The sequence below is a fragment of the Bombus pyrosoma genome, linkage group LG10 (genome assembly GCF_014825855.1).
Source record: "Bombus pyrosoma isolate SC7728 linkage group LG10, ASM1482585v1, whole genome shotgun sequence".
Taxonomy (NCBI): domain Eukaryota; kingdom Metazoa; phylum Arthropoda; class Insecta; order Hymenoptera; family Apidae; genus Bombus; species Bombus pyrosoma.
Genome location: NC_057779.1, coordinates 15,947,780 through 15,970,819, shown reverse-complemented (window position 1 = coordinate 15,970,819; position 23,040 = coordinate 15,947,780). Strand labels below are relative to the sequence as shown.

Below are 23,040 nucleotides of genomic sequence, written 5' to 3'. Positions count from 1 at the left end.
ACGTTTTAGGTGATGAACCAGGAAGTCAAGAAAGAGACTCCCCTGCAATTCAAATTTCGCGCCAAGTTTTATCCCGAAGACGTTGCCGAGGAATTGATTCAAGATATCACGTTGCGTCTCTTTTATCTTCAGGTATGGCTGATCGTAGTATTTATCAAAAGGAGTAAAAAAATGCTTAATTAATATAGAACTTAACCCAAATTTTATACAGGTAAATATACAAAATGTGCTTTGTATGTATCTGCGTACTTATGTATGTACGCATGTATACGTAGGAGTGTGTGTGTGTATGTACTACTTTCAAGTTTTAGTTATAGAGGGCAAACTGTTCGGTATTATAAGTAGAATTGTATTACAATGTAACAAGGTTGAGTACATAAGTGCATATTATCATTCAGATAATCTACGAAATAGATCAAAGCGAACGCAATCGTATCATATAATGCATTATACATGGGCACATTCAGCATAGTTCTATGTAAATCTGATTAGTTACCTTACTTTTTTGTTGACTAAAATTTGTCACTATCATTATCATGAATTCTCACTGCTTACGTTTATTACCATCATATATGTTTTAAGTCAGACTAAAGATTGCAATGAAAGTGAGATTTTTAATTGTACTAAACATCGATCTGATCCAAAGATACAATTTTTCAAACAAGAAAAGTATTGAAAATTCCATCTTCCAACAATGATGATATATAAATAGATCTTAATCGACAAAATAATCAGAAAATTGTTCAGAGTTTAGAAAAACTATACTGAATACTATATGATCATAATATGAATATGATGTATTTGCATTATTTATACATGACGACATGACAACTAACATTGAAATTAAAAAGTTGAACCTAATATATATATTATATTATGTGGACTACATTTAGGTGAAGAACGCTATTTTGACGGATGAAATCTACTGTCCTCCAGAAACATCTGTATTGTTAGCGTCTTACGCAGTCCAAGCGAAACACGGAGATTTTCAAAAAGGTACACATACTGCTGGCTTTTTAATAAATGACCGCTTGTTACCGCAACGAGTTGTGGATCAACATAAAATGAGCAAGGAGGAATGGGAGAGTTCCATCACTAATTGGTGGCAAGAACATCGTGGCATGTTACGTGAAGATGCTATGATGGAATACCTAAAAATCGCGCAGGTAATGATTTAATAGCTTCTTCTTATTAATTTAATATTTAATCAATATATTGTATATATACGTTCCTTTTTTGCATAGGATTTGGAGATGTACGGAGTGAATTACTTCGAAATTCGTAATAAAAAAGGTACAGACCTTTGGCTCGGTGTTGATGCTTTGGGTTTGAACATTTATGAAAAAGATGACAAATTGACACCAAAAATTGGTTTTCCATGGTCTGAGATAAGAAATATCTCATTTAACGAGAAGAAATTTATAATTAAACCAATTGATAAGAAGGCACCGGATTTTGTCTTTTTTGCAACTAGAGTTAAGATCAATAAACGAATTTTAGCACTGTGTATGGGCAATCACGAACTCTACATGCGTAGACGTAAACCAGATACAATTGATGTACAGCAAATGAAGGTATGTTTCTGTGCAAGTATTCGCTTATAATGCATTTCTAATGCTTAGTTTCTTTGCTATTTCTAAATCTTAAAATTAATAGATAATGAATTCATAGATAATGAATTGGGTTTATAATCACAAAATAAACATTTATAATTTAAAGGCGCAAGCAAGGGAAGAGAAAATTGCAAAACAACAACAGAGAGAAAAGTTACAGTTAGAAATAGCTGCAAGAGAACGTGCTGAGAGAAAACAACAAGAATATGAAGAACGACTTCGAAATATGGCAGAAGAAATGGACAGGCGGCAAGCTGAATTAAACGAAGCTCAAGAAATGATCCGACGTTTAGAAGAACATCTTAGACAGTTACAAGCTGCGAAGGAGGAATTAGAGGATCGTCAGAAAGTACGTATAGTTTAGTATAAAATATAATTTTTCTACAATATATGTCTCTATGTGTCTTATTTCTATACGAAGGAACTTACGGCTATGATGGAAAAACTTGAACTTTCACATGAGATGGAAGCAGCTGAGCGTGCTAAACTTGAGCAAGAAATACGAGCTAAGCAAGAAGAAATACAACGTATACAATCTGAGGTAGTGGCGAAGGATGCCGAAGCAAGGAGGCTAGAAGAAGTATTTGAAGCTGCTAAGTATGTAATTTTTGTTATGCAACTATTCGTTATTTAAAATATGAGAAAAAAGTCAACTCTATTCTATTCTACACCTGTATCTATAGATTAAGGCAGGAAGAAGCCGATCGAGCATATCAAGCTAGTACAACGCCGCATCATCATCATGTTGAAGAAAATGAAGAAGGTGAAGAGGAAGGAGAAGACGAAGTTTCTCATGGTGATGTTACTAAAGATCTTGCAACTGATGAATCGATAATTGATCCTGTTGAGGAGCGACGTACCTTGGCAGAAAGAAACGAACGCCTTCACGATCAACTTAAGGTAGTGATCTTTGCTTGTATATAAATTTATTGCACCCTGAGTAATTTCTGTGGACGTATTTGAATAATAATTATATATTTCAGGCATTGAAACAAGATCTTGCACAGTCACGCGACGAGTCAAAAGAAACTGTTATGGATAAAATCCATAGGGAAAACGTCAAACAAGGTCGCGATAAATACAAAACGCTTCGTGAAATTCGTAAAGGCAATACTAAACGTCGTGTTGATCAATTTGAGAACATGTAAATTATATATGCATTTGCCTATTTGCCTGCCCATTTCACCCTGCCTTTGAATTCTCTTTCAATATCGTGTACACATGGAACACTCAGTAATCACGTATTTTACATATGTATATGAGAAACGTACACAGGTTCTCTGATTGATCTATACAAAGACAATTTGTAAAACTTCAAATATATTATTTTATAATATTTTTTTGGAGATGTTTCGAGGTATAAGTCGCTCCCAATTTCTAGCGATGTAAAGTTTATGATATGTATTACTATTTTTCAAAGTCGATTCTATACTCTGAGTACAGTTAATTCAAGACAAAAGAAAATAAAAAGCTCACAATTGGCAAGGAACGCGACGAGCGACCAACTTGCGCCGTCTTCCATGTATGCTTCCACGTTGATCACTGTTAAGCAGTTTTTCGTAAAGCAAAATGTTTATATATTTTTTCATAACAAGTATAGATTTTCTTGCTGTTTTAGCTATAAAATATTTAACGTTAATTCATACTAACTTTGTTATTTTAGCTATATTATTAGCTAATGTTGTTTTTTTTTTTTCTAACGATATCTCTTTTTGCTAAAATATCAAGAAAATGTGTTACATAATTTGTGAATACTGTTTTATTTTTTGTCCAAGCATTATACACAAGATTTTGAGTGCCGGCGCATCAGTATTTTTTTTCCAAGTATTACTGTCGGTCACTAAGCGTAACGCCACATATGTGACTTCTTTTCACTGATTACTTTCTTGTCGCGGTTCTTATCATGTTGCGTCTTATCCGTCCTTGATAAGGATTTGCCCGAGAAATACATTGTATTTTTATTTGCGTCATCACTTATTTCTGCTGATGAATTAAGATTACTTTTGTCAATAGCGGTCGCTATACACTAATGTATACATATCGATTCCAGTTTTATTCCGATGTATCATTTTGCTATTTACAGTAACAAATATAATCCGAGTAATAGATGAATTAATATTTTAAAACAGTGTGGAAGAGTCACCATTATTTTTTAGTGAGTTATAAGTAATCTCTAAATATTAACCTGAAATAGGTTTGTAATGTACAAGCGACCGCTTAATTTATGTAACACGAAATCAACGATATCCGTCTTCACAATAAATATAGACATGTAAGCACGTCATATAAACTTTGCAAAATTATACATACTATTTTAGTACGAACGAATTTCAACTACTGTTTAGTAATTTTATATTGAACACACTCGTGGCCTTTATTGATATACGTATATTGAAATACTAGATATTAATAATCAGTAATATAATATATAGAAATGTAGGAATATCGCGCGTCTCTTTGTATTGCATACCTTCAACATAAGGTAATTGCGCGGTTCCTATAAAAAGGATAGCTATCAAGATTCTTGAAAGTATGAAAGAGTGAATGTGAGCGAGAGTGTTATGATAAAAAATAATACGTACGAAAGGTTGGATGATAGGAGAACTATAATATGTGGCTGTCTGGTACGCCACATAGAAATTTTAAAACAATTCTCTTTTTAAAGAAAATTATATGGTGCGACAATGAAATTTAATTAAACTATAATGAGGGAAAATATAGCCTATAAATGCTGCCAATTTTTTGACGGAATGCAAACAAAGAGCGATGTTGTGAAATGACACACTTTTTGCAATAACGAAGTAGGAAAAATGATGGGAAAGTTTAAAAACTGATCATTGTATCGGAATTCATACTTTTATGCATTATCATCATTACATGTTGCAGTAAACACGAAAGGAAAAGTACAGGAAAAATAACAATAGATATTTTTTGATAATATTTAATACTACAATTTACAAATTAGTAGTGTTATATTATTATTATTATTATTATTATTGTATTATTATATTATATTATAAATATTATTAATATTTACAATCTAGTAGCGTTATTATTATTGAAACAATATTAAATGAAAATTGAAGCAAAGGATTTTATAGTCGTCGTGTATTTGTAAGTCGAATGTACATGGCAATAACTACATACATATTTTGTACAATGTAACGCTCTAAAGTTCAAAGACAGACAAATACCATTTTCATAATAACTCGTCTGGATATTTTTGTCGTTAAACGTTTGGTGAGAAAGCTACTCTTGAAACATTCCAAAAAACATTTGTAAAATGATTTTTTATTTACGTTGGGGTTTTTCGCTTTCTTGTAAGATTTATAAAACTATTGGATTGCAGAACAAAAATTTTTTCTATATACATACATATGTCTGTAATGTACTTAAATACAATTATGTATATTTAAAACTACAGTATTTTGTTTATTGTGACATGAAAAGTCCACGAATAACCCTAACGTGGATCATTAAATGATTTTCATATTCCTTATAAAGGCAATAAATATAAAATCATCTTTAATGTATTTCCGCATATTATTACTTAATATATAAACTGCTATACCAAATCTTTGAGCTGACATAAAATTTAATGACATCATTTTACATATGTAAATATTATTATATACTTTCATGAGGTTATGGAAAATTAATTTAACGATGCACATCATGTTAAAATTTTCATGGTGTTATAATATTTCTTTTCGACATGTCCAAGCGAGTAAAAACATGGTAGGAGAATATGCATTTCTAGTTATTAACACATTTTTATAACTTCCAATGCTTGATGGTATTTCCTAAATTTTCAACAATGTTCAAAATGCAAATGTTCCATTTTTATATTGAGAAAAAATCTTTGTACCAGTATTATTGATTAATTGAAACAATATACATAAAACAATATACATAAGATATGACCACAAGGACGCATAGACATTGTATTTTATTTGGAAAAATATTTGTTGGTGCGAGGATATATAAAAATCACTTGTACTTTGCTGAAAAAGTTAAATATTGTTTAAATAAAAGAATCATATCATACATGTTAGACATATTCTGACCCTAATTCATTCTTTTTTAATTTAACTGATCTTAATTACTTTCAGACACATAAAACATTGGATAATACTTATTTGAATCCGATCTCTTTCTGTATTTCGGAATAAATAAAGTACTTTTTTATGACTTCGAATTACCATAATTTACATTATTTCAATATAATTTTTTCTTATTACTGTAGAAATAAGATATTGAGAGTATTATTATCCTAAGGATGTAAAAGGAGAGACGTGTTAAATGTTCTAGAAGCTATTTATACCTATTTATTTATTTCTACACTATCCATACATTTACATGTTTGTCAACTTAATATCATTCAGATTGATCCGCTTTTCCTATTCGGTTGCTCGTGTCCTCGCCGCTTCCCGTTTTTTTAAATCCTCGAGCTAGTAAATACTTATATATTTAAATATAAATTCATCTTAGTTGATCTTATATCCGATAATTGTACATTCATAAATTGTAAATCAACTTGTAACTTCTATTTATGGTCTAAATATTTCTAAATTCTCTTATAAATAGAAAGAGTAATTTATATAACTATATTAATTATAAAGTTGTATAAATCTTCCCTTAACGTCTTTATTGAATAAGAAAGTAAAGATTCAGGTGCTATAGTAGCCGATTTGTAAAGCACAACTCTCGATATTTAAGAGCCTTATCCCCACCATCGGAGTTTTCAGACCTTTATATACGACTGTGGACAAGACCGATCTATTAGTATAAGCCTGAAGCTAAAGTATTATGTTCGAAGCAATACATGCAAAGTGAGTACGAAATTCGGCTTTTTCTGTAACCATTATAGAAATAATTTTTTATCCGCATTTAGAACTTCTTTAAAAAGGGTTCTTATGGAACACATATTGTAAAACAGATATTTTAATATTATTATATTATATTTCGTATTAGAAAAGATTCTATAAGATAAATAAAAGTACTAAACTATTAGACATTGGTGTTATTTAACAATATAATATCGTATTATTCATATGTTTCTTTAATAAAAGACATTTAATAAATAGAATACATGAACATACATCTACGTATTATAATACTATTTAATTTTTTTTATTAAGCATAATAATATTCAATAACATCCTGACCTTCCTATCCGTTGATTTCAGAGAGAAAGACAAACTAGTTCTGAACCGTAAATTATCTACGTGAATATTGAAAATAAATAACATGCTCAAAATATCAATTTAACCGCAATAATTGTTTAATATTGTTGTAATACCATTAAATAGATAGTGTTACTATTTATTTATAATATTCTCATAGGTAATTCATAGTTCGAAGCTATTTTGTATTTTTCTTTGAGATCAACAGTTATGAAGGTCAGGACATTATTGAACATATACATGATATTTATGTATATGTATATATATATATGTATTATCTATATATTATATTATAAAATTGCTATGTATTTTTCAGTTTATTCAAATCATAATAAAATATTATTTAAGTATTATTCTTGACAAGTTCTCTTTTCTCCTCAATACTTCTTTTGAAGCTATTATTTACTCATGTTATGATTTTCATACCTTTCATTCAATAAACATATCAATAATATATTATATTGTTAAATAAAACTAGTATTTAATAGTTTGATGCTTTTATTCGTCCTGTGGAATATTTTTTAATACACGTTCTAAAATAACTTGTTTATATGGAACTCTTGTTATTCAATTTTTAAAATATCTGTTCCATGAGAACACTTTTTAAAGAAGTTCCAAATGTGGATTAAAAATTATTTCTGTAATGGTTTATATAAACATGTTGACTTTGTACTTACTGCTTACTGCTTTGAACTTAAACACTTAAGTTTATGGCTTATACTAATGAAGGGGCCTTGTCCATGATCAAGGCCCTGACTGGCCTATCAATGCATGGCCTAAACTCCTGAATCTGGAAGTATGAAGTAAATACGAACTATTTTAACAAGTAACATAATATAACTATACATTATATATTGTTTTCTTTTTTGCACGGTACAATGCTATCATATTAGATTACAAACTGAGAGTGGTGAAACAGACGGCAATTGCAATTAATGCATAGCAAGGCAGGGATTATTAAATATTTACTCTGTGCATAAACCAATATAAAACAATCCATTTTCTAGACTTGGCCCAGGAAATGGTAAGAGAGTATGTATATTTGCAAATATACTTAAGGAAAATGGCAGCAACAACCAAAACTTATTAGTTTTGGAAAATGTCATACCTAAATTAGGTGAAAGTAGAGCCCCACATAACCATGTACCATATAAGATAATTGATCTGATCAAATTGTTATAAAAGATTCTTTTCGTGGTAATGTTAAAGTACTGATGATCGTTTGTATCAGTGCAGCAAATTATTGTTAACATAAAATTTATAATATCTTATAATTCATATTAGTGTTCCAAGTTATTTACATCTTATTTGAGATACCTTTAAATCCTAATGTACATGAGATATAAAACACATTGAGATGTACATTTAGAGAGCATGTAGAGTAGAAAATAAATCAGAAGTGATTGAATATACGCAAGTTATATGCTGTCTGCATAATTTAGATGATTCTTATGGTAAGCACGATGAACATAAATCGCTTCAAGCTAAAGGTACAAGGGTACAACAAAGTCCAAAATATCAAAAAATTTATTATCATTAAGGAATATCATATATAAAAATTTTCCAAATATCTGTGAATTGATCTCGTCCAAAGAAATACAAGCATAGAACAGCAGATAAAAACACTTTAGATGGAAAGGAAAAATGTTGCAAGATCTAAAGAATATAGAAGAAAATAATTTTATGTCAAAGTAAGAAGTTTAATCAAATATAAAAATTATAATTTTTAAAATTTTATTCATTTATAACAACCAATAGCTTAGAGTTATTTCTTCGAGTTTCTAAATTTATTTATGGCTGTAAAAGAGTATAGGATTAGAAAAGAAAATAGCGAAATTAAGGCAAAAAATATTAGTGTGAAATAGGGTAGATAAAATGAAAGCGAAGTAAGCTGTCAATAAAAGACTGATAATAATGAATTAAGACTGTTGTTCCTGATGCTTTAATTAAACAATAAACAATTTTGTTTTTTATTTTATATTTAGGAAGCTCTAGATTTGAATTATAATTTGTTTTGCATACTTTCCAGTTTCCAGATAAAGTACAAAGTAAGGAAAATTTGGATCCTAATACTATGGAAAAAGATCCAGATCTATCACCATTTAGCAGTTGTGCGTAAAATCTCTTGATAAGCATTCATTAGCCTTTACATTAAAAACGATATTCTTTATATCATTAATTCTAAGTAACAACATAATTTTTATTTTCAGTGTACAAAAAGTTAATTAGTTTTCAAGTCAGATAAGAAGAGTCTCCAGGAATTTTAAAATTTACATGCGTATCACTGCAGTGTCAGATACAACGGTGCAATTACAATAAAAATAAAATTCTATGCAATAATAAATACAAATGTAACAAACATCAATATTTAAGCAAAGCTAAAAATGTAAATGAAAGTTTGTCATTATAATGATAATCATTTAAAATTATGTAATTCATAATCTATCATTGTTGTATGATTATTTTAGTTGAAACATGCATTCCTGGTTTAGCGAGAAGATGGTGAAGAAGAAAAAGATAATGAATTTCCAAAGAAGCTAAGGTACATTTAAATTATATTTTTATAACTTCATCTGCACAATGATGTTGTTAAAATCTTAACTTTTTTGTTGAAACAGGTTGATAGAATAAATTTCCTGGTTGCCATTAACACAAAGTCCAATTGTCTAAAAGTGCAATTTGTGATAAAGTATAACATTTTATGAAGAGATAACATTTTTTTTAACATTTATTTATTTCCATATATTTTTCTTTATTTGTGATCCACGTCTTCCGACTTTAGTTAATTTCTAATCATATCTACAATATTTATTAACTTTATGAATATATAAATTTTATTTTATGGCCTATGAGAAACAATTTGAATCTGTTTAATATAAATAAATTCAGGTGAAAATGTTACTACTCCGGGGACAGGCTGCTCTGACAAGCATATAGCCTGATTTCTCTGATGTTTTTGGAGCAATTGAAAAAGATTTAAAGCAATCAATGTTACATGTAATATATAGATACAATTTTGTATTATTTAAGCATGTAATGTAAAAATACTTTCATAACTTTTTGTTTATAGCATCCACTACTTTTTTTACTGTTTTATTTAACAGTAGAAAATTTTTGTAAGAAACCGTATGAAGCGAATTCGCGTCTCAGGCCCCAGAGTGTTAATGTATTTGATATTATTAATATATTTGAAAATTTAATAATGTAGTATGAGAATTAATGATATATTTGGATAAAAATACTAAAAAAAGAAACCACATCATAAAAAAGGAGCAAAATTGCACCGTTTGTTTAAATGGGATGTTTTAAATATACAATAAACATAAATATGTATAGAATATTAAACATAAACTATAGAATGTTTTACTTAATGTGCCATTCTTCATTGGATAGCGAACTTAAAAGTAGCAATGATTGTAAATGTTGTCCATATATGTAATCGATTTCGTTTAGATGAAACGGGTGTTGCACTTACTGCTAAATATTTTTTGGTTAGTTTGCTCAGAACTGAGGAAGATAGAAATGAATTATTTCATTGGACAGTATCGACATTGGAGTATATCGTTATATTTAACATCGATACTTGAATTGAGAGGTATCGATATCCGAAACATCGATACTGTATCACCCATCACTACTCAGTGGACGATTACAACGGTGCCTTGAGTGCGATGTGTTTGTTATCTGAGGAGAATGTTTCGTTATGATATACAAAGTCATGTTACAGAAAATTCATTCTCAGGTTCATCCGACGATGATAATGGCTATGTTAGGTAAGTTTGTCAGATGTTCGTTTTGCCATGTGATTCGAACAACTACAGTAACGGTAATACAAAAATACCACCGGTAAGAATTTTCATTGGAGCAATGTCTACGTTTTGTTTACATGTCATTCAACATTTTTTCGACTTTTAGTACTTAAAACAAGATCGCTGGTACATTAGTATAACGAACAATATAGTAAAATACAATGAATAAGTTTATTACCCATGCGAAACGAGTGTCGATCTTGGAGTGACGACATTTATCAATGTATGGATAGTAGATTTCATGCATTGGTATTTGTTCGTGGCAAAGTGTCAACGTTGTATAAAAATGTTGTATAGAAAAGCAAGCGACTATTCCGTTTGTCAAAATAGATATCTGTTTAGTGTGATGCGATGCATATAATTCCGTTTACTATACTCATAATTTTAATATTTATGTCTGTCATATGCAACATTGTAAAACTATTACATGTAACGTAAAATTGGTTACTTATTTCATATACTCATGTATTTAATCAAATAGTTGTTTATTAACAGTTATTTGAAACAAAATTAATAATAGTACAGGTACTGTTTCTTAAAATACATGATAAGTTTTTATTAATATCTGGTTTTGATTGTATCATTTTTGTATATAATTAGATTATAATTTATTTAATTGTTCAAAACAATTTGACAAGTACATAAAATAAAAAAATAAAAAGTACGAAGAATAAAAATAATTCATTGATTTACTTTCGCATATAATTAATATTTTAATATAATTATTTTATTATTTTTTCCATATGTAATGAACGTTTTTAATAATAATAATTTAATACTATTACGATATTACACATGCTATATATCGTAATTCTAAGTACATATATGTACGTGCATTCTACATACGTATCATTTCATGTACATACGTCAATAAACCGACATAATTATGAAATTAAAGATATTTAAATTATTAAATATTTCAATGAATATTTTTTATATACAAACGTGGCAGTAAGTATTTGAAGGATATTTTTAGTGCTATATGTTTATCATTGAACTTTTTCAGTAATATTATTTTATATGTATGGTAATGTTATTTGACGATACAAGTAAGTTTTAGTTTGTAATGTTTAAAAATTTGATGTATTTCCTCCGAATTTTATTTTTATTTGATCTATTTTAGTAGTTCATGCCTTTTTCAGGAAAAAAGGTTCAAGCTGTCCGACAAGTGAATTTGATGACTCGATTCAAGCAATGTGCGATATTTATGGACAGACACCACCGAGAACTCGACTTAATCGAAAGAAGCGATACATGAGACAGAAACTTAACGGAGGGTAAGTTAATTAGCGTTTACTTGTTTTCTTATACACGAAACGGTTCAAGCGTTCCTTCATTTTTCCCAATATATCTCTACATGTTATGTTAAATTTTAATAATTGTTTTCCTAATCAATAGAAAATCTGGAAATACAATAGAAACAATAGCCTGAGAAAAATATTTATAAAACCGTACATTTACATGTATTTACATATACATATGATCTTTAATCTAATTTGCAAAGATTGTTTTATAATTTGTAAATTGTAAATGTATGTGTAAAATTATATCAAGATATTATTATGAAAGTAGATATCATTAATAAAAATATATTTACGATAAATCATAATGTTATAATGATAAAAATGTTATGATCGATCATTTTATAATATAATTTTATCAATTTATATGTAAGATTATACATTGTATACAAATAATAGAATAGGATAAAATAGAATTTTTATTTAATTAATTTTTATTAATGTAGACAAATAATAATAAACATGTTGTCTTATTGCAAAAGGTATAATGGTAAAGGATAGATAGCTATGTAGAAGGGACAATATTTAATACAATTATTTAAGAGACAATATTTAATACATTTTTTAAAAGGATTGTTTTTTTAACGGAGATAGTTAAATGGGGCTTAACTAAATAAATGTAATATAATGCAGTAATACATAATAATACAGTATAATTACAGTTTTTCCAATATTCCATAAGTTTTTTTAAATCATTCTTAAAGATAAAATAAAAAAGAATTGTTGTAATTGGTATCTTTAAGTTTTTAAAGCAGTTTATTAACAATCAGTATGAATTTAAGAAAATCTATCATACCTTGTATCCATCTTAAGTGAATCAAAATGAAGAATTTGACTAAAATGGTACTCAATGTGTCAATATTCTGTATATAATGTATATTATAAATTATTCCTGTTTATCGAATAAAATGAAAGAACGAGTTTTTTAAGCGATCTTAAAAAAATTTTTCGTAAATTTTAAATTACATATGTGAAATTTTATTAAATATTAAAATATAAAAATGTATTCCTTTACAATTTCATACACGTATTCATATATGTTAAAAAATATATTATACATATCTTTTTGAATACCATATTTCGTCAGATATTTAATCGTACACATAAATTTAATTAATTTTAAGGGAAACGAAATCGTTAGAAAAAGACATTCCGTCGAAAGCAGCGATCCGCAGGCGCAATACTCTGGACAACATTATTTTTAACGAAATGTGTGACAAAGCAGATAAGGATTGTGAAAACGAGGTGAACCAAGATATAGCGAAGGAAGGAAATCGAAAATGTAAAAGGACATTGAAAGTGTTACGTGGAACTGAAAGAGATTTAAAACTGGACATGGAGGCAGCTTATAATTATAACGAGAAATTTGATCCTCATCAAGTATCTACTCCTAATCATATGAAGGTATAAAATAATAATAAATAATTTAAATTGTAGAAAATTGTTTGCCGATTGTTCAGACGTAAAACTAATTGAAAATTTTTATAGATTGAAACTCGAAATAGATTCCGTAGCTTGCGATCCAAACCTGTTGATATAGAAGAGAGAAAGCCTAAAGTTAAACTTACCGAGAAAATTCCAATTACTGATGATAGGGAATCGATCGCGCAATCACCAAAAACGTTGAGTCTTAAAGAACGGGAATTATTTCATAATACATTTTCTTTTTTAATTAAATTGGTATGCGAATATTCTATTATGAATAATCTCGTAAAAAATACATTTATATCAAAAATTTGCACATACCAAAGTTTTGTTTATATTTTGTAGGGAAGTACGGAACGTAATTGCCGTCGGCAAATCAGTCATGAAGAAACGCGGTGGCAAAACGAATTAAAAGATCTAATATGGCTAGAACTACAAGCTCACCATGCTGATCGGAGTCCAATGGCTCAAGATGAGTATTTGTGCAAGCAACGTGAGGCTGTAGAAGGTTTACTTAAAGAAATAATGGAGTATAGGTAAATTATGTAAGAATTTAATAGATTCTTACAGTTATAAAATCGGAAAAGAATTTAAATAAAATAATGTTAATTTTTAGATATGATCCTATTGTGAGTGTAAAGAATGATAATACGCCTTGGATTAATATTAATACCACGCGTATTGATCGAATAGTAAACGTAGGATCTAGTCCAAATATAGAATTAGGTATTTGTCCAGGTTGTCTTTCGATGTATTGTAGAGCATGTGCACGAGCACAAGGTGAAGCTTTACAGCAAGTAGAAGGATTACTGTCTAGGCTAGAGATAGCAGAAGCACTTTATCCTTCGTCACAAGCCTTTGCTGCACATTATCCTTTATACAAAAGTACAGAATTTATTGGTAGAGTAAAGGCAATGTGTCTTTGGTATAATATGACTAAGCATCATCGACTCAAATTACAAATACTGGGAAAATTATTAATGATGTCGCATACAAAGAAAAAACACGATGATACTGGAGATTCTGGAATAAGGTGTCAGAAATAATGATATTATCATAACAAAATGCGATATTAAACAAGGAAACTTAATCTTTTTTACGTTTTAGTTCACGATCTTCCGATGTGACCGATCATTTAGAGTGGAAGCAAACTTTGGTACGATTTGAAGTATCAAACCAACAAGATGAAAATTCCAGCCCTTCAGATAGCAATAATAGTAATAATTCTTCTGGTTTATCTTTCGTACAATCCTGGCCTTCTACTCCTGAATCGTCATTTACATATGCAGAAGATGATAAAAACGATAGATTTGACTTTTACCTAGTTGAATTCGATCGGCAAGCTTACAGGTGAATATTACGTTAAAATATTAAAAAATCCTTTTACGTTTAATGAATAGATTAATTTTTTATTTTTTCTTTAATTCCTAGGAAGTATATTGAAGATGTATTAAAGACTAGAGGTTTAAGAAAAAGTTTAAATTTTCTTGAGAGATTACATACTTCTGTCTTAAGGAAAGCAAGGTTGACGTTAGAAAAAAGTGATCTAAGTGAATCTAATAATACTTTGAGCGAAGAGTATGAAGGCGATGAAGAATTGCGACGATATGGCGTGTGGAGTCCCGAAGCAAGAGAATTAAATCTTCCATCTTATAGGTAAAACGTTCGTATATATTATTTTGTTTATATTTTATTCTAAAACTTTTGCATTAAATAACAAAAAAAATTTTTAGGGCTGCTTTCGTGTTTTTGTCTCGAGTTCCGTTAGATGTTGTTCATGAGTTTTTAAGAATGAGATTAGAACAAAAACCAGAACAACCTAGTCCACTATCAGTTCGACAACTTATGCGTGAACTTAGGGAAGGTCTTAGAATTGCATGTATCCATCGCGACAGATTTGCAGCTCATTCTTGTGCAGCAGTTGTCAATAATAATGATAGTTGCGAAAATTTATTTCAAGAAAACGTGAAAGATTTCGACGAAAGTTTGAAGGCTGTTTTTGAAGTATATCTTGATTACCTTCAGCAGTGGGTAGATATGGTACAGCATGACAGTTTCCACAAAAATTTGATTATGGATGAGTGGATGTTTGTAAAATCAATAGCAGGAAATATATTAAATGGGTACGAGATTGCGGGAGTTAAATTCTGGTGAGTTACATCATAATATTTTTGTAATGTATATATTCTTCCGCGTTTTATTTTATAGTGAAATCGCAAAAACTATGATTGAACAAGTTAAAGAATACCTTAACGAGAGACCACGAGAGATTCAGGAAAATTTTGAGGATTGGAATGATGATGATTGGTCAAACAGGTAAAATTGGATTACTTTGTAAATTATACTATAAATGTTTTTACTTTATTCTGGCATATCACTCAGATTTCAGCGAATGTTTGTACGACGCGAATGGCAAGGAATGTTTGTAGAAGCTCGGGAGAAGGTGGTTAAAGGTGTTATGCTTGCTAAGTGTTTGAAACGTGATATTGTAAATTGGTCTATCCTTGACAAAGAATTAGAGAAATCATTAACATCTTTAAAGGTAAAAGTTATTATAGATTAAGCCAGAATTATTCCTTTACAAAGAAATATTCCTTATATATTTAGGATACAGTTATGGATCTCAGACTCGATATTACAAACGTTATTGAAAATTTTCAACGTGATCTCAAAAAAATAGAAGAATCAAATTATGAATATGATCGATCTGCTATACGTTCAAGAATAAGGGAAATACTTCATCAGGCTTATCGAATGGGTTTTGATTATCATAAAGAAACATGTAAACTATTTGCACTTGAAGAAAAAGCTATTTTAGCTGAAAGTCTGGTTTCTTTCGCCTTTTTGTGGATGGAGTTTGTTAGAACACGATGTGAACGTGGAAGAGGTTTACGACCTAGGTGGGCAAATCAAGGTTTAGAATTTTTAATTACAGTATGCGAACCACATAATACCAAACATTTAACTGATGAAGAATTTGAGGAATTAAAAACCTGTATGGATCGTTGTATTTCGCACGTTGTTGGAAGTGCAAGTACTGCTACAAATGAAACAGAAAGTGAAGTTCTATTTTTATTCTATGTTTGAGCATTATTTATTCTTTAATCAGATGTTGATCAGCTGTCTTCATTGCAGATTTAAAAAGGTTACCTCATTCAAGAGCGTCTTCACCTTGTCATACTAGAAGCAGAACTGCGAGTTTAAGTCTCCCTCAGAAATCTAAAGATAACGTTAGATCTCCAGATATTCCAACGAATTCTAGAAAATCCTTTTCATCAAGTGTGGTTGATGGAAATGTAGGTATTACTATAAATAGTTCTGAACGTACTATACCCAGGCAGGAAAGAATCAATCGGGCTATAAAAAAAGTTGAATGTGATATTGACGAGAGATTAAAAGGCCGCGAACTTATAGGGCAAGTTACTGATAGAAAAGCTGTTGATAGAGTTCGTATTAAAGCAAGAAGAGTTACCTTTACTTGGCAAAGAGGTATCAAAATAGGTAAACTTAACTGAATATGAAAATGTATTAATTTTTATTTTAATATACATTATACATTAAAATTCTTCCTTATAGGACAAGGAAGATTTGGTAAAGTATATACTATAGTCAACAATCAAACTGGTGAGTTATTAGCTATGAAAGAAGTTCAGTTTCAACCTGGGGATCATAGAGCAATTAGACGTGTTGCCGAAGAGCTACAAATATTTGAAGGAATTCAATACAAACATTTAGTACGATACTACGGACTAGAAATTCATCGCGTAAGTTGACGTGTATATAATAGAATATTCATATTTTTACAAACATATATGGATAACATTTGCCTTATTGTAGGAAGAAATGTTAATTTTTATGGAATTTTGCGCTGAGGGAACGTTAGAAAGTCTAGTAGCGGGCAGTGGAAATGGTCTACCAGAGTCATTAGTTAGAAAATATACACATCAACTCCTTTCAGCTGTAGCAGTACTCCATTCGCATGGAATAGTACATCGCGACATTAAATGTATGTTCTATATTGTAATATAACAATAATACGTATATGATTTGACCACAAATCATGAAATATTTATATTTTATATCTAGCTGCAAACATTTTTTTAACGGATGAGGGTAATTGTTTGAAACTTGGTGATTTTGGAAGTGCTGTGCAAATTAAAGCACATACAACTATGCCGGGTGAATTACAAGGTTTTGTTGGTACTCAAGGTTAGCTTCAGCTTTTATTTATGATTACAGTAATGTCCACGGGTATGCACATTCATATATGTGTTATAGAAATAATTGTAACAAATAACAATAGCTTCCTGTACCTCATTCTAATATTTGTGATATTGTGTCTTTAAAAATAATTTAATATGTAATATTTGCACATAGCTTACATGGCACCGGAAGTATTTATGAAATCAGAAAGTAGTGGACATGGTAGAGCTGCTGATATTTGGTCAGTTGGTTGCTGCGTTATAGAAATGGCGAGTGGACGAAGACCTTGGTCAGATTATGATTCTAATTATCAAATTATGTTTAAGGTATGTGATAGTAATCGCGCTTCCCTCCAGAATGTTTACCTTTTACATTGTTTTATTTTATGTATTAATTCTTTTAGGTGGGAATGGGTGAGACTCCAGCATTGCCCAAAAATCTTTCCATTGAAGGAGATAACCTAATTAGAAAATGTTTACAACATGATCCAAAGAAAAGGTTGACAGCAAATGCCTTACTTACACTTCCGTTTACACAAGCATACGAAGATGTTAACGCTGACTTGTTGATACTGCGACAATAAGCATAATAGGGATAGTCAATTCGTATGTAGATTCTTTCAGTTTGAAAGCATAAACTAACTTAAAACATCGTTGTTACCTGCATCAGGTTAAATATATTGATAGTTCATATACTTTTACCATACCAGTTTCCTCTCTCAGATTGTTTTACGGTTGTTTTCTCGTATTTGTATTCTAAAAAGTGGAAAAATTAGGCATCTAGATAGTAAGTACAAATCTGGTTATGCAGTATTAAGGCGAAAATGTTTTAAGAAGAAAAGTTATTTTCTAACATAAAGCATGTATTTTTAATACTATAATAACAAAATATAATGCCGCTGATGTATGTAAATTTTTAACATTCCTACCTTTGAAGAAGGTACTTACATTGTGTACATACATACATATATGTATAATATTGTTGTAAATTATTTTACAATACAGGAAATAAATTGTTTGTTTTTGTAGTTGTACATTGCACTGTGATTAATGAAAACATTGTATTGTTAAAAAAAGGAAATAAAAGTGAAAGGTGGTGTCACAATAGTGTTTATTTTTGCACAAGAAAACGTACACATGATACAACATACTTGCCGCAAATTAGTTAATTACAGAGGTATGCTGTGTATACTTTCCATATAAACAGAAAGTGAAGTGTGCTTACAAGTTTAACATTACTAGATATATATATATATATATATATATATATATATATATATGTATGTGTATATATATATATATATATTGCATACGAAGACGACTATTTCATAAAGATTTTTTTTGTGATTTTGCAATTGTCACCTATCATTACCAACTGTGTTTATTATTTTATTACATCTTATAAGATACATGGTATAATTTCATATCAACGACAGCAGTCTTCGTAAGAGATATTTGTATTTTGAAATAATGTCTGACTGAATTTTTATATATACGTTATTTTAGCCCACAATCAGTTGACTTTATTTCGTAAGTAATTCTAATAAGTTTAGCGTATGTTCTATTTAATAGAGTCGTCGCTATGTTGGCTTTCGCCTGATATGCGCGATATTCTTGGCCGCGAAAATACGATCGCAACAGTTTTGCGATCCGCATAACTACTTCTAATGGTGACATTCCGTTTCATTTTAAATTTAATAGGTATTTGCAGCTTAAGATTAAAAATAATACAGAACACTTTCATACATATATCGTACACATATGCGCGAAAACAGATATAGATTTTTTATATTTAAACGTTTCTTGATATGTGCGTATATGTACGTGTATAGAGTTATATATGTATATGTATATATAATTTTATTTAGTAACAGTATAAGGAACCACCACAATTCCTTGCATTATTTAAAGATTCACTCTATGTTTAAGTCAAAGCAAACAATTACTCAGACCATGAATATAAAATTTCCGATTTAATGTAATACGCAACAAATTCATTACTTAACGACAATATATGTATTAGATAAAACACTACTTTCAATAGAACATTTATGCTTTAGCGCAAGAAAACTTTGCTAAGCCTTAATGACAACCCTAAAACACGCGTATTTTGCACATTGGAAGTATGTAGTTTATAACAAAGCTAACGAATAGCTTCGTAAAATATGAATAATGTCAACAGATGTGTCGTAGTATGTAACGTGTGTTACGCTATGCATATGTATAGGCGTATATATGTTTATGCATATATATATGTGTGTATATGTATATATATATATCATTTCTGTTTGATTCTAAATTACGGTAAATTATGATAATTTGATACAATAGGATGAGAGTAATGATGTAAGTGACAGTAGCGCCGATCGTTAATATTTCTATCCTTTGAAATGAAAATTGAATTTTTCACTATCGACAGAGCTTGGTATATAAGAAAAGTAGCGTTAGTTACAGTAGTAGTTAATTAGACGTAGAACATTAATGTGATAGAGAGATAGAGCTATCATCAACGTTTGCCTGTCTATCGAAGAAGGGCAAACCATTGACCTACCTAAGAATTGGACAAGAGTTTACTGTGCGGGCGCCAAAACACGAATGATTGGCCACGTTTAGAATGTGTTGCGACAGACAAGGTCCGTGCGCTAGAAATCTTTTCTCTACCTTACCGAGTTATTTAGTATTTCAACTTCTATTCGTGTACTCTGTCTCTTCGTTGTTTTTACTGTAAAGGTATCAAACTATAAAACAAGCTTAATACCGCGAATGATATATTTTTACAGCCTTTACGATTGATATTTTATGTTTCATACTTGACAGCAATTTTATAATTTTGATATGATATAAATAAATCTTTCATTTAATAACAGTTTAGTAAATCTAAAACACGTGTTTAAGATTTTGTACTTGGTGTTTAAAGTGCTTCCGTTACGAAGAAATTTATATCGTGATGCTTCGCGATTAAATTGTTTTGTTATAATAATTTAATAATATCTGTAAAGTATACGTCAGATTGTACAAAATATATACGTTTCCTTCTTATGACGTAAAAGTAATCAAAGTTTCCAATCGTTTAATTGGCACGTATTATTATGTATTACGTTTCTACTGTTTTATGTCGAAACATTTTTGCCAAATAAGGCAGTTTGTTTCAAAATTGTATTTAAGTCTGTTGCATCCTTTAGATCATTTTTAACGTAATAGCGTTTTCATTAAGATATAAATATTGGACACTAGCAGGGTTAACAGGAAGATTTGATACTTTCTCACACGAAATAGTTGAAGCATCATAGCACTGAATAAACGTATTCTTGTTTACAGTTTTAAACAATGGGTTATTATCAATTCTACAGAAAATAATTGTGGAATGTTAATTGCTTACAATAATTGAGCTATAAAGTTTACTTAGAGTGACTCGTGAACACCCTTTAAAGCAGAATATCTTTTCTCACATTGAACCAAACGAGTTGAATTTTTTTTTTTTTTTTTTTTTTTTTTTGGAACATAGATGAATTAGTTAACCAGTTTATAAAAATATTTGAAAAAATTGCAACTGGTCGAAATCACGAAGAAAATAGTAAAGGTCTTTTTTTCAATCTCCTTATCCGAGCCTGTAGTAAAAATTTGAAAGATGTGTTAAGATTTATCTTAATTATATACGTACTGAAAATTTCATCGAAATCGGTTGGTGCAGAAACAAGGGACAGGCATCGAAAGATGTAAGAATCTTTAGATTTATTACAGTCATAGACCCAAATTCGTGAGAAACTGCGATTTTCAGCATTTTTCGCCAATCGTTTGTGACTCATAGCAACGTTAACCACCGATCCGTTCAACTTGTCAAAAGAAGTCAAGACGTTTGGTTCGATATTAAGAAAGTTAGTTCTGCTTTAAAGGATGTTCGAATACTTTCGTGAGTCGCTGTATGTGAAGATAAAGGTACATCGATACTCAACTATGTTTTGTCAAAAGTGATTAATTAATGCTTTCTCCTGAGACAGAATACCACATTTTGGATGCCTTTTTCATTCAATGCATACAGATTCAATAAAACGTACGCTTCATAGTGAAACAACTAACAATAAAATCTACGCTCATCGAGCTAACAATAAAAGTAAATGTCATTGCTTCCAAACATATTGATATATCTCATTTAATCGTCGAATTACTCTTAAATTATTTGAATTTCGCAACATGAAGCTACGTGTATTAACATTTTCGTAGTTTCTAAATATCCCTAGATATCACTAACTAATCGTTTAATTACATTTAAGGTTACATGTCACTATAGAACATCCAATTCACGTGGCTAAACCCGTTAAAGCACCGATAGTTTAACAATACAACTAATTATTAGAATTAGACCCCCTTTAATCGTGAATGCACGATTAAAACCAAGCGATAGGGAAATAACGAAACTTCGCTTTCGGTGGAAAGGAACTTCCAGCGCTCGGACATAAATGTTCGAGGATCTTCGTAACAGGACTAGAGTTTTACAATGACCGATCGATCTATATTGCCTACTACACGCAGCGACTACCGTTTAAACGTTTTCGTCTCAGTTTGTTCGGCTTTGGTCGTCAATTATCTGATAAACATTTGTACGCGTGTATCTACTTAACAACAGATGAGATTACAGTGTCCAGTGATTCGCGAAGAATTTTCTAAGTTTATTAATGATTAGATGATTAACGCAGTTTTTTTCTAGATATGTATAACGATAACTGTAATAACAAGTAAGATGAACGTGATATTTCTATACATGTATTGCTCGTAATAGAAGGCTTCCTTCGTACGGTAATTTATAATCTTTGTTAAAACAAATTGTGCCATTTGATGGAGAGTCCTTGCATATTTCTTGCTGTTTCATTAATTGAAGTAGTTTATTGAAGTTTAATTCTGTAATACAATATATTAAGGTAGTATAATATATTATTACAATATATATTATATATAATATATAATATATCAGAGAGAGAGAGAGAGAGAGAGAGAGAGAGAGAGAGAGAGAGAAGCAATTATTTTAACTGAATTTAAAAAGTGTTATAGTAACTTAAAATTAAGGCAACAAATCGTTTCTTACTTAAAATATTGTATTGTATCAACGTAAATATATAGAGTAAATAATGCGAATTATTTTAGAAATCGTTACATGTAAATATGTAATAGTAATTGAGTCCATTTTGAAAAAAAAGACATTTCACGTTACCCGTATCAAAGTTTTTGCTTATCCCGATGATAAGCATTTTGTCGTTCTTTAATCGTTTAGTTTTTGATATAAAAATGTAAAACTGATATTAATTCCACATCTTGTTACAAAGTTTTTGCAACTTTGATTTTCTTTCTCTTAAAGCTTGAAAAGTTTGACTTGATACACTCTGGCTCTGGGAACATGTATATCTTTTCTAATTCTAAAATAAAATTAAAACAGTTTCATTAAGATAACTATAGATTACTATTTTTTACAAACAACTATCTTTAATTATCAGAAAAATTATCGACAATAT

The 23,040-nt window shown here is 29.7% G+C and overlaps 2 protein-coding genes and 1 long non-coding RNA gene across 7 annotated transcripts in view; 2 read left to right on the top strand and 1 right to left on the bottom strand.

Moving 5' to 3' along the window:
• The window catches only part of LOC122571474 (moesin/ezrin/radixin homolog 1), a 36,204-nt gene extending 30,544 nt beyond the window's left edge, over positions 1-5,660 (top strand). For all 4 annotated transcript variants that reach the window (XM_043735254.1, XM_043735256.1, XM_043735257.1 and 1 more), the window contains 7 exons: positions 10-132; positions 894-1,166; positions 1,245-1,574; positions 1,720-1,962; positions 2,035-2,210; positions 2,297-2,513; positions 2,597-5,660. In XM_043735254.1, coding sequence (XP_043591189.1) covers positions 10-132; positions 894-1,166; positions 1,245-1,574; positions 1,720-1,962; positions 2,035-2,210; positions 2,297-2,513; positions 2,597-2,761 — 1,527 coding nt within the window. In that variant the 3' untranslated portion in view covers positions 2,762-5,660. The remainder of the gene's footprint in view (positions 1-9; positions 133-893; positions 1,167-1,244; positions 1,575-1,719; positions 1,963-2,034; positions 2,211-2,296; positions 2,514-2,596) is intronic.
• Positions 4,707-10,354, bottom strand: LOC122571479. Of its 2 annotated transcripts, XR_006318085.1 has the most exons (3): positions 10,275-10,354; positions 7,477-7,589; positions 4,707-6,375 (listed from the first exon to the last, which is right to left on the bottom strand). It is a non-coding gene; the product is annotated as an uncharacterized LOC122571479 (long non-coding RNA). The 2 variants fall into 2 exon arrangements; XR_006318086.1 differs by having other exon boundaries at positions 4,707-7,589; positions 10,167-10,300.
• On the top strand, positions 10,325-22,944 carry LOC122571472 (mitogen-activated protein kinase kinase kinase 4). The gene is made up of 18 exons (XM_043735251.1): positions 10,325-10,572; positions 11,751-11,885; positions 13,034-13,313; positions 13,398-13,589; positions 13,680-13,870; positions 13,951-14,367; positions 14,442-14,684; positions 14,766-14,990; positions 15,068-15,484; positions 15,543-15,650; positions 15,717-15,876; positions 15,942-16,392; positions 16,470-16,835; positions 16,911-17,098; positions 17,172-17,340; positions 17,421-17,543; positions 17,712-17,863; positions 17,941-22,944. The coding sequence occupies exons 1-18, from the start codon at positions 10,493-10,495 to the stop codon at positions 18,118-18,120; spliced, it is 4,077 nt and encodes a 1,358-aa protein (XP_043591186.1). The 5' UTR covers positions 10,325-10,492; the 3' UTR covers positions 18,121-22,944.
• Positions 22,945-23,040: the final 96 nt, after the last annotated feature.